Source organism: Delphinus delphis, chromosome 10 (assembly GCF_949987515.2).
Source record: "Delphinus delphis chromosome 10, mDelDel1.2, whole genome shotgun sequence".
Classification (NCBI taxonomy): domain Eukaryota; kingdom Metazoa; phylum Chordata; class Mammalia; order Artiodactyla; family Delphinidae; genus Delphinus; species Delphinus delphis.
The window spans coordinates 66,953,656-66,968,078 of NC_082692.2; the positions used below are offsets into that span (position 1 = coordinate 66,953,656).

General features: G+C 43.1%; 1 protein-coding gene across 1 annotated transcript in view; it reads left to right on the forward strand.

Moving 5' to 3' along the window:
* DOCK3 (dedicator of cytokinesis 3) overlaps positions 1–14,423 on the forward strand; it is a 402,555-nt gene that overhangs the window by 295,265 nt on the left and 92,867 nt on the right. The window contains exon 14 of the mRNA XM_060022587.1: positions 6,921–7,046. Within this exon, the coding sequence (XP_059878570.1) occupies positions 6,921–7,046 (126 nt within the window). The remainder of the gene's footprint in view (positions 1–6,920; positions 7,047–14,423) is intronic.

Here is a 14,423-nt window from a genome sequence, read left to right on the forward strand (position 1 = left end):
AAAAAACTTATCAAAATTGGTGATTTTTGTGTAGCCATTTTAATATCGAAGATGGAAGAAAAAAGCAACATTTTCGGCATATTATGCTTTTTTCTAGAAAGGTAAAAATGTAACTGAAACGCAAAAAAAGATTTGTGCAGTGTATGGAGAAGGTGCTGTGAGTGATCGAACATGTCAAAGGTGATTTGTGTATTTTCATGCTGGAGATTTCTAGCTGGATGATGCTCCATGGTCAGGTAGACCATGTGAAGTTGATAGCGATCAAATCAAGACATTAATTGAGAATAGTCAACGTTATACCATGTGGGAGATAGCCAACATACTCAAAATATCCAAATAAAGCATTGAAAATCATTTGCACCAGCTTGGTTATGTTAATCTCTTTGATGTTTGGGTTCCACATAAGTTAAGTGAAAAAAACCTTCTTGACCATATTTCCGCATGCAATTCTCTACTTAAACGTAACAAAAACATTCTGTTTTTAAAACAAACTGTGACGGGTGATGAAAAGTGGATACTGTACAATAATGTGGAATGGAAGAGATCGTGGGGCAAGCGAAATGAACCACCACCAACCACACCAAAGGCCGATCTTCATCCAAAGAAGGTGATGTTGTGTACATGGTGGGATTGGAAGGGAGTCGTCTATTATGAGCTGCTTCTGGAAAACCAAACAATTAATTCCAACAAGTACTGCTCCCAGTTAGACCAACTGAAAGCAGCACTCGATGAAAAGCGTCCGGAATTAGTCAACAGAAAACGCATAATCTGCCATCAAGATAACGCAAGACCGCGTGTTTCTTTGATGACCAGGCAAAAACTGTTACAGCTTGGCTGGGAAGTTCTGATTTATCTGCTATATTCACCAGACATTGCACCTTCAGATTCCCATTTATTTCAGTCTTTACAAAATTCTCTTAATGGAAAAAAATTTCAATTCCCTGGAAGACTGTAAAAGGCACCTGGAACAATTCTTTGCTCAAAAAGATAAAAAATTTTGGGAAGTTGGAATTATGAAATTGCATGAAAAATGGCAGAAGGTAGTGGAACAAAACGGTGAATATATTCAATAAAGTTCTTGGTAAAAGTGAAAAAATGCATGTTTGGGACTTCCCTGGTGGTCCAGAGGCTAGGTCTCTGTGCTCTTAATTGGGGGGGGGGGTGCAGGGAGGAGGGTTCGAGCCCTGGTCGGGGAACTGGATCCCACATGGCGCAACTGGGAGTTCGCATGACGCAACTGAAGATCCCGCATGCCAAAACTGGAAGACCCCCCCACCCACATGCTGCAACTAAAGATCCACGTGCTGCAACTAAAAGATCCTGCATGCTGCAACTAAAAAGTCCCGCATGCCTCAACGAAGATCCTGTGTGCCACAACTAAGACCCGGTGCAGCCAAATAAATAAATAAATAATAATAATTTTTATTTTAAAAGGAAAGAAAAGTGTGTCTTTTATTTTTACTTAAAAACCGAAGGAACTTTTTGGCCAACCCAATACCACTAAATTGTTTCATAATCTCTTTTATATAGCCTTCTTTGTTTTAACTTCCATAGACCTGTTGTAAATAAAAAGTTGCCCTTAAATGACAGTGTAAAGCCACTTCAGGGCATGGCAGTTCCCAAAGTTGTTGAAAAGAACTTTTTTTTTCTTTATCAGGGTCAACATATATTGAACTAGGAGGGTCCTCAGAGCAGCTCCAAATCAGAGGCTTCAAAGTTTGAGACTTCTCTAAAACTCTGTAGCGTGGGGTTCCTCAGGGCTTTTTCCACTGTTTTTAAGTGCCTGTTTCCCCTTATATGTGCCTGGATTCCAAGGAGCTACACGCAGTGTGCTGGAAGGGGAAGGGAGTTCATATTCCTCACCTAAAACTAGGCTAAAGCAAGAGACAAATCTTGTTTTTAAAATACAGAGAAGTTACTACAATTTGGAAAACTGTTCACACCAATATTTATAGTGTTCTTTGCTTTATTTCCTTATTTTATTTATAAAAAGCTACCCTTGGCTACAAATTCTTGGGATATGATGTGATTAAAACATGGACAGGGGCTTTCCTGGTGAACAGTGGTTAAGAACCCGCCTGCCAATGCAGGGAACACAGGTTCGATTCCTGGTCCAGGAAGATCCCACATGCCGTGGAGCAACTAAGCCCATGCGCCACAACTACTGAGCCTGCGCTCTAGAGCCTGCAAACCACAACTGCTGATCCCGAGTGCCACAACTACTGAGGCCCACACGCCTAGTGCCCATGTACTGCAACGAAGAGTAGCCCCCGCTTGCCACAACTAGAGGAAGCTCATGCACAGCAACAAAGACCCAATGCAGCCAAAATTAAATAAATAAAATAAATAAATTTTTAAAATAAATTAATTAATTTAAAAAGGGTTTGTTTTTTTTTTTTAAAAAGAAACAACCAAAGTGCAGTTTCCACCATCACTTCACCAGGTTAAAATGCTGAATTTTGTCTCACCTCCCAGAGTGAGCAAGAAACCATGCCATCATCAGTGTCCATGATTTTTGTCCAGAACTCACAGACACTGGCCACTTAAACAGTGTTAGAAAAGCACCCCATCCTCTGTGCTGGGGCAGCATAGACTTCAGAGAGCCTCAGGATGGCCGTAGTGAGAGGAGGTCTTCATGCTGTTGTGGGAAATCCAGGAGGAGAAATAGGCTGCTTTTCTTTGAAGTGTGTGTCTGACTGCTTCTTGGCAAGGCTTAACTTGGAAGCTGGTTGAGATCTTGGAAATCACGTGTTTCAACTCCCTCATTAAATAAATGAAGAAACTGAAGCTCAGTGAAATGATTTAGTGGCTTAACCAGGGAGCCCAGGTTTCCATACTGCAGGCCACTGGCCTTTCCACTCTGTTGTCAAAGCTTCTGAGCATGGGTTTTCCACTGCTGGACTTCGTGTCAGAGAATTTCATAATTGCTCAAAGAATATTTCAGGTCTTTGTTAGTCTCCTTAATTAAAGATACTTCTTTATAAAAAGTTAATTTACTTTACTGTAAACTCTCACCCATCTTTGTTAAACATCATGAACAGTTCATTGCCTTGGCAGTCTGTTTCAGAAGTCATTAGTGCTTTCCTGTCAAGTCAAATCATACAAAAATGCAGAAGGAGTTGCTATATTGGTTTTTTCTTTTTAAGATTTTTTTCGATGTGGACCATTTTTAAAGTCTTTATTGAATTTGTTACAATATTGCTTCTGTTTTATGTTTTGGTTTTTTGTCCGTGAGGCATGTGGGATCTTAGCTCCCCAACCAGGGATTGAACCTGCAGCCCCTGCATTGGAAGGTGGAGTCTTAACCACTGGACCGCCAGGGAAGTCCTACTATATTGGTTTTGAGTGCTGAGAGTAAATGTGTCATCCAGCAGTAAATCTCTTAGGTGCAGCTTTAATGTATGTGGCTCTTCACTTTTGTTATTGGCCTCTTAGATATGTAGCCACAAACCCAACTTTTAGCAAATAAAACAGTTGATGCCGTGGTTTTCTATGTATTTTATTTATTTATTTATTTTTATAAATTTATTTATTTTTGGCTGCATTGGGTTTTTGTTGCTGCACGTGGGCTTTCTCTAGTTGCGGTGAGCGGGGGCTACTCTTCATTGTGGTGCATGGATTTGTCATTGTGGTGGCTTCTGTTGTTGCAGAACACGGGCTCTAGGCGTGCGAGCTTCAGTAGTTGTGGCACGCGGGCTTCATTAATTGTGGTTCATGGGCTCTAGAGTGCAGGCTCAGTAGTTGTGGCGCACAGGCTTAGTTGCTACATGGGATGTGGGATCTTACCGGACCAGGAATTGAACCTGTGTCCCTTGCATTGGCAGGCGGATTCTTAACCACTGCGTCACCAGGGAAGCCCTCTATGTATTTTTATTTTATTTTATTTTTTAACATCTTTTCTATGTATTTTTAAATGGCTATTAAGTACAGCTTTATTTACAAATCTTGGGCTAAGGTTAATTTGCATTATTAATCCTCATCTAGTTCTTCCACAAGGGATGCGGATGGCGAGGGGCCAGGGCCAGATTGCTGGCCCTCCAGTATTCCAAATAGGTGTCAGTTGTGTCCAGTAACTTTTTTATGGGGACAGTGTTTAACTTGAGGTTAAAAAGGCAGTTTTCTTGTGTCAGGGATCAGATTAACAGAGAACTTGTATAGACGTATTTACTGTCAAGTTCTTTGGCTTGAGAGCCAGATGATTGGTAGGTAGAATACCCAGAATTGCTAAAGGACTGGTTGTGTACTGGGTAGGTGAGTTGTCGTTTTTCTGAGTTATTCACAGAGGCTTTTCGGTCCTAAGGACCATGCCTTACCATTATTTGGCATGTGCCTCAATCACTCAGGGTTTCAGAACCAGAAAAGTGATCCAGAAGTTCTGGGATTCCAGCCCCTACAAAAGGGGATGGAGTTTTCCTCTATTTTCTTATTTCTTACTTGAAGTATTGTTGATTTACAATTTATATTAGTTTCATGTACACTATGAATCGCTATTTTCATAGCAATTCAACATTTTTATAGATGATACTCCATTTAAAGTTATTACAAAATAATGGCTATATTTCCTTGTATTGCACACTATATGTTTATTGCTTATATATTTTACACATAGTAGTTTGTATCTCTTAATCTGAGTGATGGAATTTTTATAGCCTCCATTGGTGGTTTCTTTCATTCTTCATGTGCCTTTTCACTTGCTCTCTTGCATAAACTGAAGGCCTCTTAATTGTCATGTTTGGAAGAGGAGAGCAGCTACTCAGGATCTTTTTGAGTAGCTTGAAAGCTAGATGTGATTCTCCCAGCACCTTCAGTCTACATCCTCACAGGTTGCACTTCGCATATATAGGCCAATTTGATAGCTCAAAAAATGAGGAGATGAAAGGCAGTCAGTGGGTATTGGAATAAATCCTTGCCAATGCAGAACGGTAAGAGTGCACTCACTGATTTTTTTTTTTTTTCCTTTGCCCTCCATCCACTATCTCAAATTCTGGAAACTGTTTCATTCTTAGCTATCTGCTCCAGGCTAGGCCATCTCCTAAGTCAGTGGATTTTTGTTCACCCAGAGGATGAGATGTAATGATAGCTGTGTAAAGATACTGCAGATAGGGCTTCCCTGGTGGCACAGTGGTTGAGAGTCCGCCTGCCGATGCAGGGGACACGGGTTCGTGCCCCAATCCAGGAAGATCCCACATGCCGCGGAGCAGCTGGGCCCGTGAGCCATGGCTGCTGAGCCTGCGCGTCTGGAGCCTGCACGTCCAGAGCCTGTGCTCCGCAACGGGAGAGGCCACAGCAGTGAGAGGCCCGCGTACCACAAAAAAAAAAAAAAAAAGATACTGCAGATAAATAAGCTGAGGTTGTGTGGGAGGGTGAGTACCTCACCAACTGCTGTCTTCTATAGAAATCAAAGGCCTTCAGCCTTTCAGGGTCATAAACTAATGGTAACTGAGTCCATCAAGTGATTAGGCTATAAAAAATTAATTTAGGGTGGCCGAATCTCAAACACTGATTATCTAACCAGAACGCCAACTGGAATATCATATGTCTGCTTTTCAGGGCACTGTGACCCTGGTGTTAATGACACCTGCGACTTCATATGTGTAATCCCAGGGTTTCTTGAGGGAGATGCGCTTAGCTTAAGCAATGAGATCATCTTGAGGTTCTGTCTGGGCGGCAGTAGAACTGTATTTCCTCCACTGACCCAGCAGTAAGAGTACATATTCCTAGTTCCTAGAATACTTTGACCTGCTAGATACAGTATCTGTGACTCTCCTGACTTCTCTTTCTCCACTTCTCCATCTCCTCTCCCTTCTCCCTTCCCAGACCGTTCTTATTCTACATCTCAACTTGTTACTGTTACTGTCTCCATTCTAACCACCACTCTTTTGATTGTCCTGATTATCATAACATCTTCCCTCATTTCTAGATACTCATCTTCTGCTCAACTCCCAAGTTTCCAGATTGACGAGGGTGCTTCCTGCTGACCCATAGATCAGCACCTAAACTCATCCTCCTACCAGCTAATCTCATTCACAGTGTCTCAGAGGCACTCCAAACTCCATCTAGGCTTGACTTCACAGACTCCTAGCCAGTGGCTGCAGTGAGGATCCTTGAGGACAGGGGAGGAGAGTGATTTCCAGGAGACTTTTGTTTTGTGCAAAACTCCTAAGGTACAAGTAATGAGCAAAAGTAATGAGCAAAACTCCTAAGGTACAAGTAATGAGCAAAAGCCAGATCACTTTAGGGGACATTGCACATTCTCCCAAGTTCTGAATAAAGCCCCTGGGATCATCTGGAGGATCTGAAATTCTTAGAGTCTGAAGCAAGGCTCAGTTAGCCCCACAAAATATTCTTTCCTTTCCTTGCAGTGCATTGGTTCCCTGCAGGAAGAATGTGATGTCTGCTCTGCTGCCCTCTGTACAAGCCATTGCAAGGTTGAACCAGAAAATTGCATCCCGCACTTTGGCATAAAACACAGCATCTCTTAACCTAGTCGTTTCCAAATGGTGGGACACCCTCACACAAGGTCTTCTTTGGTTACACTTGTTCCTAGTCTGCCATTGTTTCTATAGACTTCTCTGGGTTCCTAAACTTACAGTTTATGTGAATCAACCCCCTCATTCAATATTCACTAAGACCCAGTCCGGCCCTGGGCTGGATGCTGGGGAACAAAGAGGAAGGCAATTTAATCTCCCAGACCTCAGTTTGTATTTAATAGAATAGTTCTCTGGATTTTTGAGATTATCTTGACTTAGATTCTTTTAGCTTTCTAGCATGTTTCTTCAGAATAATGTGTACTTTCTGCATCAAAACTTTTCTCAAGAAAAATGCTGAATTTTGCACATTTTTGCCTGAAAAAATGTGACTCTGTGTTTTCTAGGGTAGAAGTATGATACTGAGTAAAAACAATGCTTTTGTTTTTGCAGGTCTTATCATTTCTCTGCAGCTTCTTCGTGGAGACATGGAACAGATTAGGAGAGAAAATCCTATGATATTTAATAGGGGATTGGCAATTACAAGAAAATTGGGATTTCCTGATGTCATCATGCCAGGTAGGCAGAACTTCTTGGGGCTGGGGTGGGAGAAGGGTTAGGAGGATTGAGTCCAGTGCTCCCCTTGTGAGCAGGTGGTGAACTATGCTGTGGAGGAGACCTGCAACCATTAAAATCCTCTACAGCCGAAGTCAGGTTGCTGACTGCAGTCTGCAGCCAGTTGCTCCTTTGACTCTTGTTGGCATCTGTTCTTTTCCAGAAGCCCCCACATATGTTCCCCAGTGCAGCACAGCAATGCAGCAGATGAGCTTTTTTGTCTCCTATGGAGACCGGATGGTAGGAATCAATACAGAACTTCTCATGAGGATGGATTTTTATACTCTTCTCTTCAATTACATTTCCTAGAGGAGAATCCCCTCATAGGAACATCCTCTTTAAGGAAAATAGTGCCTATAGTGTCAATGAATCCCAGTTCAGTTCATGTAGGAATAGCAGATATATTTGTATCAGAAAAATGAATCATAATGAAAATACCATAATGTATCAGAAAAATGGGTCAGGCAAATGGTATAAGTTAGGCACTGTGAATAGTACTATCTGGCCAGTTTCTCAGAAATTGTCTAACTCCTTTCATCTAATTCCTGATGGAGAGCCAGGGCAGAAAGTGGGAATGCATTGACTCTCAAGTGTGGTTCCAGCAGGTCAATCTCAGGTTCATGCTTCCTGGCCAGGGGGATGCAGACCAAGCTAGAGAAGTGGATCCAAACAGGCCATCAGAACCAAGGGGGCTGTAGGGAGTGAGGGAAGGAGGGTAGAGGCATGGCTCCGATGGATGGCAGGTGGTCTGATAACCAGAGAAGATGGGAACAAGGAGAGGGAAAGCAGACAGACTGTTTGTCTGGATGAATTATGGGAGGAGTAGTAGCCTTACCTTTTCCAGTGATTTTTTTTTTTTTTTTTAGTGATGTGATTTTATTTTATTTTATTTTTTTAACATCTTTATTGGAGTATAATTGCTTTACAATGGTGTGTTAGTTTCTGCTTTGTAACAAAGTGAATCAGCTATCCATATACATATATCCCCATATCTCCTCCCTCCCACCCTCCCTGAGTTTTAATGTTCTGCTAAAAGTTTATTTGCCTTTGTTTAAAGGAGCCAAGCCAGGCTAGACTAAACTGATTGTGACCACTCTAAATATCACCTATTTGGAGTTCTTCATGGTGCTGTAAAATCCTCTTGTTGGAAATATTTGCCAGCACATACCCAGAGGAGAGTATGGCCTGAGTATAGAGAAGGCCTATGTGATGGATTCCAGCTGCCCTCCAACTTCCCACATTATGCCCAGACTTGTTTTCTGTTGCCTTCGTTCTCTGTCCATAGACACTGTGAATGCAGAGCAAGCTGCTGTGACAGCCTTTGTCTCCTGCTCATGCACACAGGAGTGTCTTTTGTATGAGAGTCCTAGGCCATTTAATCAATTCCTAATCAATTCTGTGTTTATCTTTAAATACTTAGGAGACTTCATGCTTATGAAAGGCCCCCATCTGACTATTGTAGAGGTGATGTCCTCCACAGGATGTTTCTTTCATCCTGTCCCAACACGTTCCTCAGCCCTCGATGACCCTGGTAATCAGGAAAAGAAGAGCCCGGGCATAGTTCCTGGCTTCTTGGCAACATGTCACTGAAGAAATAATTAGTAGTTACCAAAATTGTTCTGGTGATCTTATTTTCATTAGGTATCCGGGCTCATGATGTAGAGTCATATATTCTAAAAAATGTACTTAAAGTTCTTTCTCTCTTTTAAGAACTTGTTTGTCTAAGATTTGGACATATCCTTCCTCTTAGCCTTCACACAGTCACAGAATCAAAACAAAGTGAGCAGAGACTAGAAAGGAGCAAGCTTCAGTCAAAAATTTTTAAGCAAACTTTAATTTCAGGAGTTGCAGTATCCAGACCTCATCTATGGAAAGAGATCTTTTTGTGGAGCACTCTGCATCTCTTTGTGTCATTGGCACACAGGTTTATAAAGGATTTCTGAGAATGTTAGACATGACCATGGAAATAAGCAGTATCCGTATCATTGGTGAGGCAAGCTGAGTTTAAGGGGAGTTTCCCTCCTTTGGGCAGCTAAGGAATCATCGTATGATGTGCCCTATAAGGCAGAGACGCTGACAATCCTGGGATGTCCAAACTGGGGCTGTGAGTGTGCTCTTTGCTGTGTTGTCTGCCCTTGAAGTACTGAGTGCTGGAGCTGAAAGTAAGGATTGATTCACAGGCAGGAAGCAGTCCTTTATGCATCTGTCCTCTCCTTTACCTTTCCTTCCCCCTGAGGAAAGAATTTTTTGCATAGATGGCCACTCTCAGGACTGTGCACTAACAACTGACAGCCACCTTAATGCACCCCAAGGTATCATCAGAGTAGGTTTGCCATCCTTGGGCAAGGGGATAGGGCTAGCCCTGCAGGTCCTGCTGGAGCAGCAGGAAAAGTGTGCAGCAGTATCTTAAATTGTGGTCAGCCTGTCTTGGGAAACCATGTCTGTGGCAAGAAGTCCCTAAGTGAGGTCACCCCTCCACCTGCAGCTGGTCCACTCTTCACCTGGGCTGCAGCAATCCCACACCTCACAGTCCTGGTGTGACCGAGTTACAAGAAGTTGCGACTTCTTGATACATGGTCATATGGGAAATGAAATAAATTATGTTAGTAACTGTGAGCATTTCAACACTTAAGTCTGAGAAATTAGAGTAACTGGGGAAATTAGAATTATTCGTATACTGTGATTCTTATTTTGAAACTACCAGCATATGGCAGAAACCACCAGATACTAATCTGGAGAGGTCCTTTTTGTCAGATGGCCCAGATAGGTCCTTGTCAAAGCATACTGACAGAGCTTACAGCTCTGAGTTTCAGCATTTAGACAAGTTACAACCACACCAGTATCTAACATACCATTTCAAAAAAGGTCTTTCTGATGGTCTCCTGTTGCTTTCCATGAGTGTGTACACATACACCATGTGACTGGTGTGAACAGGAGATGTCCTACTCTTTGCCACAGCTGAGGCCCTGACTACACAGCCATCCAGCTGTGCTCATGACCCATGGTGGTGAGTAGGAGGCAAGTCTGCCATTGCTGGTGTTCTGGGAGGTCACAGAGAAGGCACATCAACCCAGGAAACGTCATCCAAGATTATAGAAGGATAAACAGATGCGGGAATTTAAACCTTACTTTGAAACTGAGCACTTAACAGACTTTTGTTGGTTTGTCACCATATTTCTATGGGTATTTCCTCCTTTCCTCCAAACTCATTTTAGTTGCATATGAAAGCTAATAACTCTGTAGCACACTTTTACTCCTTTCTTAGATTTTTTTTTTTTTTTTTTTTTTGCGGTACGCGGGCCTCTCACCGTTGTGGCCTCTCCCGTTGCGGAGCACAGGCTCCAGACGCGCAGGCCCAGTGGCCATGGCTCACGGGCCCAGCCGCTCCGCGGCATGTGGGATCCTCCTGGACCGGGGCACGAACCCGTGTCCCCCACATCGGCAGGCGGACTCTCAACCACTGTGCCACCAGGGAAGCCCTCTTAGATTTTTTTCAAGAAACTGGAGAGGAAATATTGGAGCAGGGCAGGTGTTTCAGGTGAATGAGGTGAATGTTGAAGTTAACATTGTTTTCTGTGTCTCATTTGTCAGAATTAGCCAAAATAAAACTTTAAAGAAAACTGTCTGCCAAAAGACTGTAAACTGAAAGGAATGATTTAAAACCACTTGCTCAAGAATGGTCTGTACCCTTCTCCAGACCACATCTAAGCCAGCAGAGATGTGCCACCAGCTTCTGTGTAGTTCTCTAACTGTTAGCTTTCCTGGAGAGTCTGTTCCCTGGAGTCAGTAGGAATACAGAGCTCTGTCATGCCTCTGTGGGAAATAAATATTTTAACTTGTTTTATAAACCTTGAATTTTTAAGGTTATCATTTACTGTGGACGTTATGGGCCAAGTTTCATGTTAGTTAAATGAGCTTCTCTCTTGTCAGAAGAAATCTGCCCTTTGATTTAGTATGTTCTAGCTGATGGCCAAGTTTTTCCTAAAGCAGTAGTTCTCTAACTTTAGTATGTATCAGAATCACCTGCAGTGCTTGGAAAAACACAGATTGCTAAGCCTCTAACTCAAGAGTTTCTGAGATAGTAGGATTGGGGTGGGACCTGAGAATTTGTATCCCTCACAGGCTCTCAAATGACGGCGATGCTGCTGGTTTAGGACCCCCTTTGAGAACTATGCCCTAGAGAGTACTCTGCTTTAGGGATACTTTGCCCTTCCCTGAGTCAGACCTGGCACAAGCTCGTCTCTGGGTTGCCCTGACCTTGCCCTTTAGAAGGCAGCTATGCTGGCATGGCAGCCCTCTAGGGGGCCCCCTGACTCTTGCCCTTGTGCTCAAAAATACACTCTGTCCTTTGCTTTGACCCCTGATAAAACGTGCATGCTTCATCACCAACCTGCAAGTGATGGTTTTTTTTCTCTTTTCCTGTTTGTCTTAATTGTTCTTGTTTTTCTCTGTGCTGTCCCCTCATTCTTGCCCCTTTGTTTCTGGTGCAGAGATGAAGATAGTTGGGTGTAAGTTCCTGCTTTTGTGTGTCCTGTCTGCTTTTGCCTGCTTTGTTTCCATCTTCATTTGTTTCACGGAATGTTATGCTGCAATACTGGGGTGGGGTGTCATTTACATTATTAATCCTTCATCAGCCTCACCTTTTGGGATAACTGACAAGACATTGGAGAAGCTACCAGCCCAGCCTAGAGACTGTGTATTACTTAGGGTATTCATTAAGATCAGAGAAAACTAAGGACTTGTTGGAATGTTTAGAAAACCTTTAAAAGCCCTAGGTGAATAGATACAGGAAAGGATTTTTGTGAGACGGATCAGCTACTCCCATTGAAAAGAAAATGAGTAGTGCTTATCCCAAGCTACAAAGAATCAGAAAGGCAGAAAGATGCTCTTTTCAGCTCTGCTGGACACATCTCATGACTTTTGAAAGAGACACGACTTTTGAAAGAAAAGCTATTCTCAGCAGAGTGATGAAAGTATTTACCAGAAGTAGATTCATAGGACTGTGGTCAGTCTGAGTGTCAAATGAAGCTTTGGCAGTATCTCTAAGGGAGGGTTTAGGAATAATCACATCTGGTCCCACGACAGGTTGGAAGATCATCACATCCCTGATCCAAGAAGGGAATAATCGTATATAGTGATGTCACACTATGCCCATTCCTGTCATCCTGTTAGAGCAGAGAACATCACTGACTTCATAGCAAAAGAAACCAGCAGTGTTGACATTGAAGACATGGTTAGAAGAATAAGGAAGCTGTCTTTCCTGGATACTAAAGAAATCCTCCCGAGAGCCTTTTTTTAGTCTCTTCCTCAGAATAAGAATTACTACAACATAAAGCATTGGTCATGTGTCTGAAGGTGTCCATATTAAATGGTAGTTAACATCTCCACATCTCCATGAATGCTGTCAGGAGACTCCTATTCTGCCAAGAGACAGGATTGGCACCATCCCAAGCAGGCTGCTGTGTCTGCTGGGAGAAAGTTCTAGTTTTACATGGTCTTAAGGGGAAGAAAGCACTATCCACAGAAGCTCTTCCTAATCCTATCTAGAATTAGACAAGGTCTAAATAATGTATTTAATACTGTTATCCTTGAACCTAGAGCCTCCACACATGTGGTGTGAGTAACTTATACAGAAGGAACATGAATGTAATAAAGAATCCAAGCAAGTCTTAGTGCCCAGGGACTTCCCTGGTGGCACAGTGGTTTAGAATCCGCCTGCCAGTGCAGGGGACACGGGTTCGAGCCCTGGTCTGGGAAGATCCCACATGCCACGGAACAGCTGAGCCCATGCGCCACAGCTACTGAGCCTGCGCTCTAGAGCCTGCGAACCACAACTACTGAAGCCCGCGAGCTGCAACTACTGAAGCCTGTGCTTCATGCCACAACAAGAGAAGCCACCCGCAATGAGAAGCCTGCACACCACAACAAAGAGTAGTCCCCACTCACCACAACTAAGACACTGCTGCAAACCTGTGTAGGCTGTCCTGGACCATTTCTCCTGGCATAGAATTCTACACAGGCTAGAACTATGTGGCCCCAAAACTTCAAGTAAGGCTGGAGTGTCTGGCAAGAGACTGTCTTGCTAACAGATGCTCTGGTACCTGAGCTGGACCTTGAAGATTCTGACACCTCTACGGAGACTGCTTTCAGAAGAGACCTGCAAACACGTTGTGAGCTGTTTCTCCAAAGTCATGCTAGGATTCAGGTCTTTGGATGATCAGACCTGGCCACTGAAGCATACACTTTTCTCTCTGCTGGATGCAGCTCTGTCACAGTGCTCCTCAGCCCTCTGAGATTACTGGCAGCTGAAAAGCACTGTTTCCTTCTAAGACCTATCACTCTCTAAGGACCCCAGAATGTTTCACGCCAATCCCTGACACAATAAGATGGCCTCAAATTCATTACCTTGCTCCTTCCCAGCAGCTGTTTATTGTAGACTTCTAGGAATCTGGATTTTTGATGTGTAGTTGCAGCATAGTGATGCTGCTCTTGACCCTTGAACACTCCAATTCAGGTATCAGCAAACTATAGCCCATAGGCCAAATCCAGCAGCCTGTTTTTGTACTACCTACCAGCTAAGAATGGTTTTTTACATTTTAAAAGGGTTGTGAAAACAAAGAACATGTGACAGAGACCTATGTGACCTACAAAGCCTAAGATACTTACTATCTGACCTCTTAGAGAAAAAGTTTGCCAGCCTCTGCCTACTCTTAAGTCCCTAGTTCTCTGACATACAGTTATACCAACAGCTGTCACTGGCTGCTGTGTGAAACTGTGAAAGGGACAAAGATTATTTATTCTGAAGCCCTCTTACAAGAACAACCTCATTCATTCATCTTCCCATTCAAGAAACTCTGTTGCATGTCAACTGAGCACTAAGCATTCAGAGATGTAAGGCATTGCTGATGTTGTTAGAGGCTCTGCCAACCTTAGGAAGCAGAGGACACCGAACAAATGGAGTCAGGGCTGCCCTCAACAATACGCACTCCCACTCCCCGTGGAAAAGTCTCCCCCTTCCATACCCGTCCCAGCATTCCTCCATGCTGCCTAACAGGTGCCCAGTCCCCCACCCTCAGCCAGACTTCACTAGTATCTTCCAAGCAGACCCCCACTTTATAGTCCCCTGATGTTAAACCCTGGAGAGCATCAGAATTACCTGATGATTTTTTTTTTAAATACAAGTACACAAGCCCACCCAAGACCCACTAGAATCTCAAAGGGTGAATATTAGAAATCTAATTTTAACAAGCTCCCTAGGTGATTCAAATACAGTCAGCCAGGCAGTGGTCTTCAGACTAACCTCAGAAACCACTGTTCAGGACTTCTCTTTCCCATTCTTAT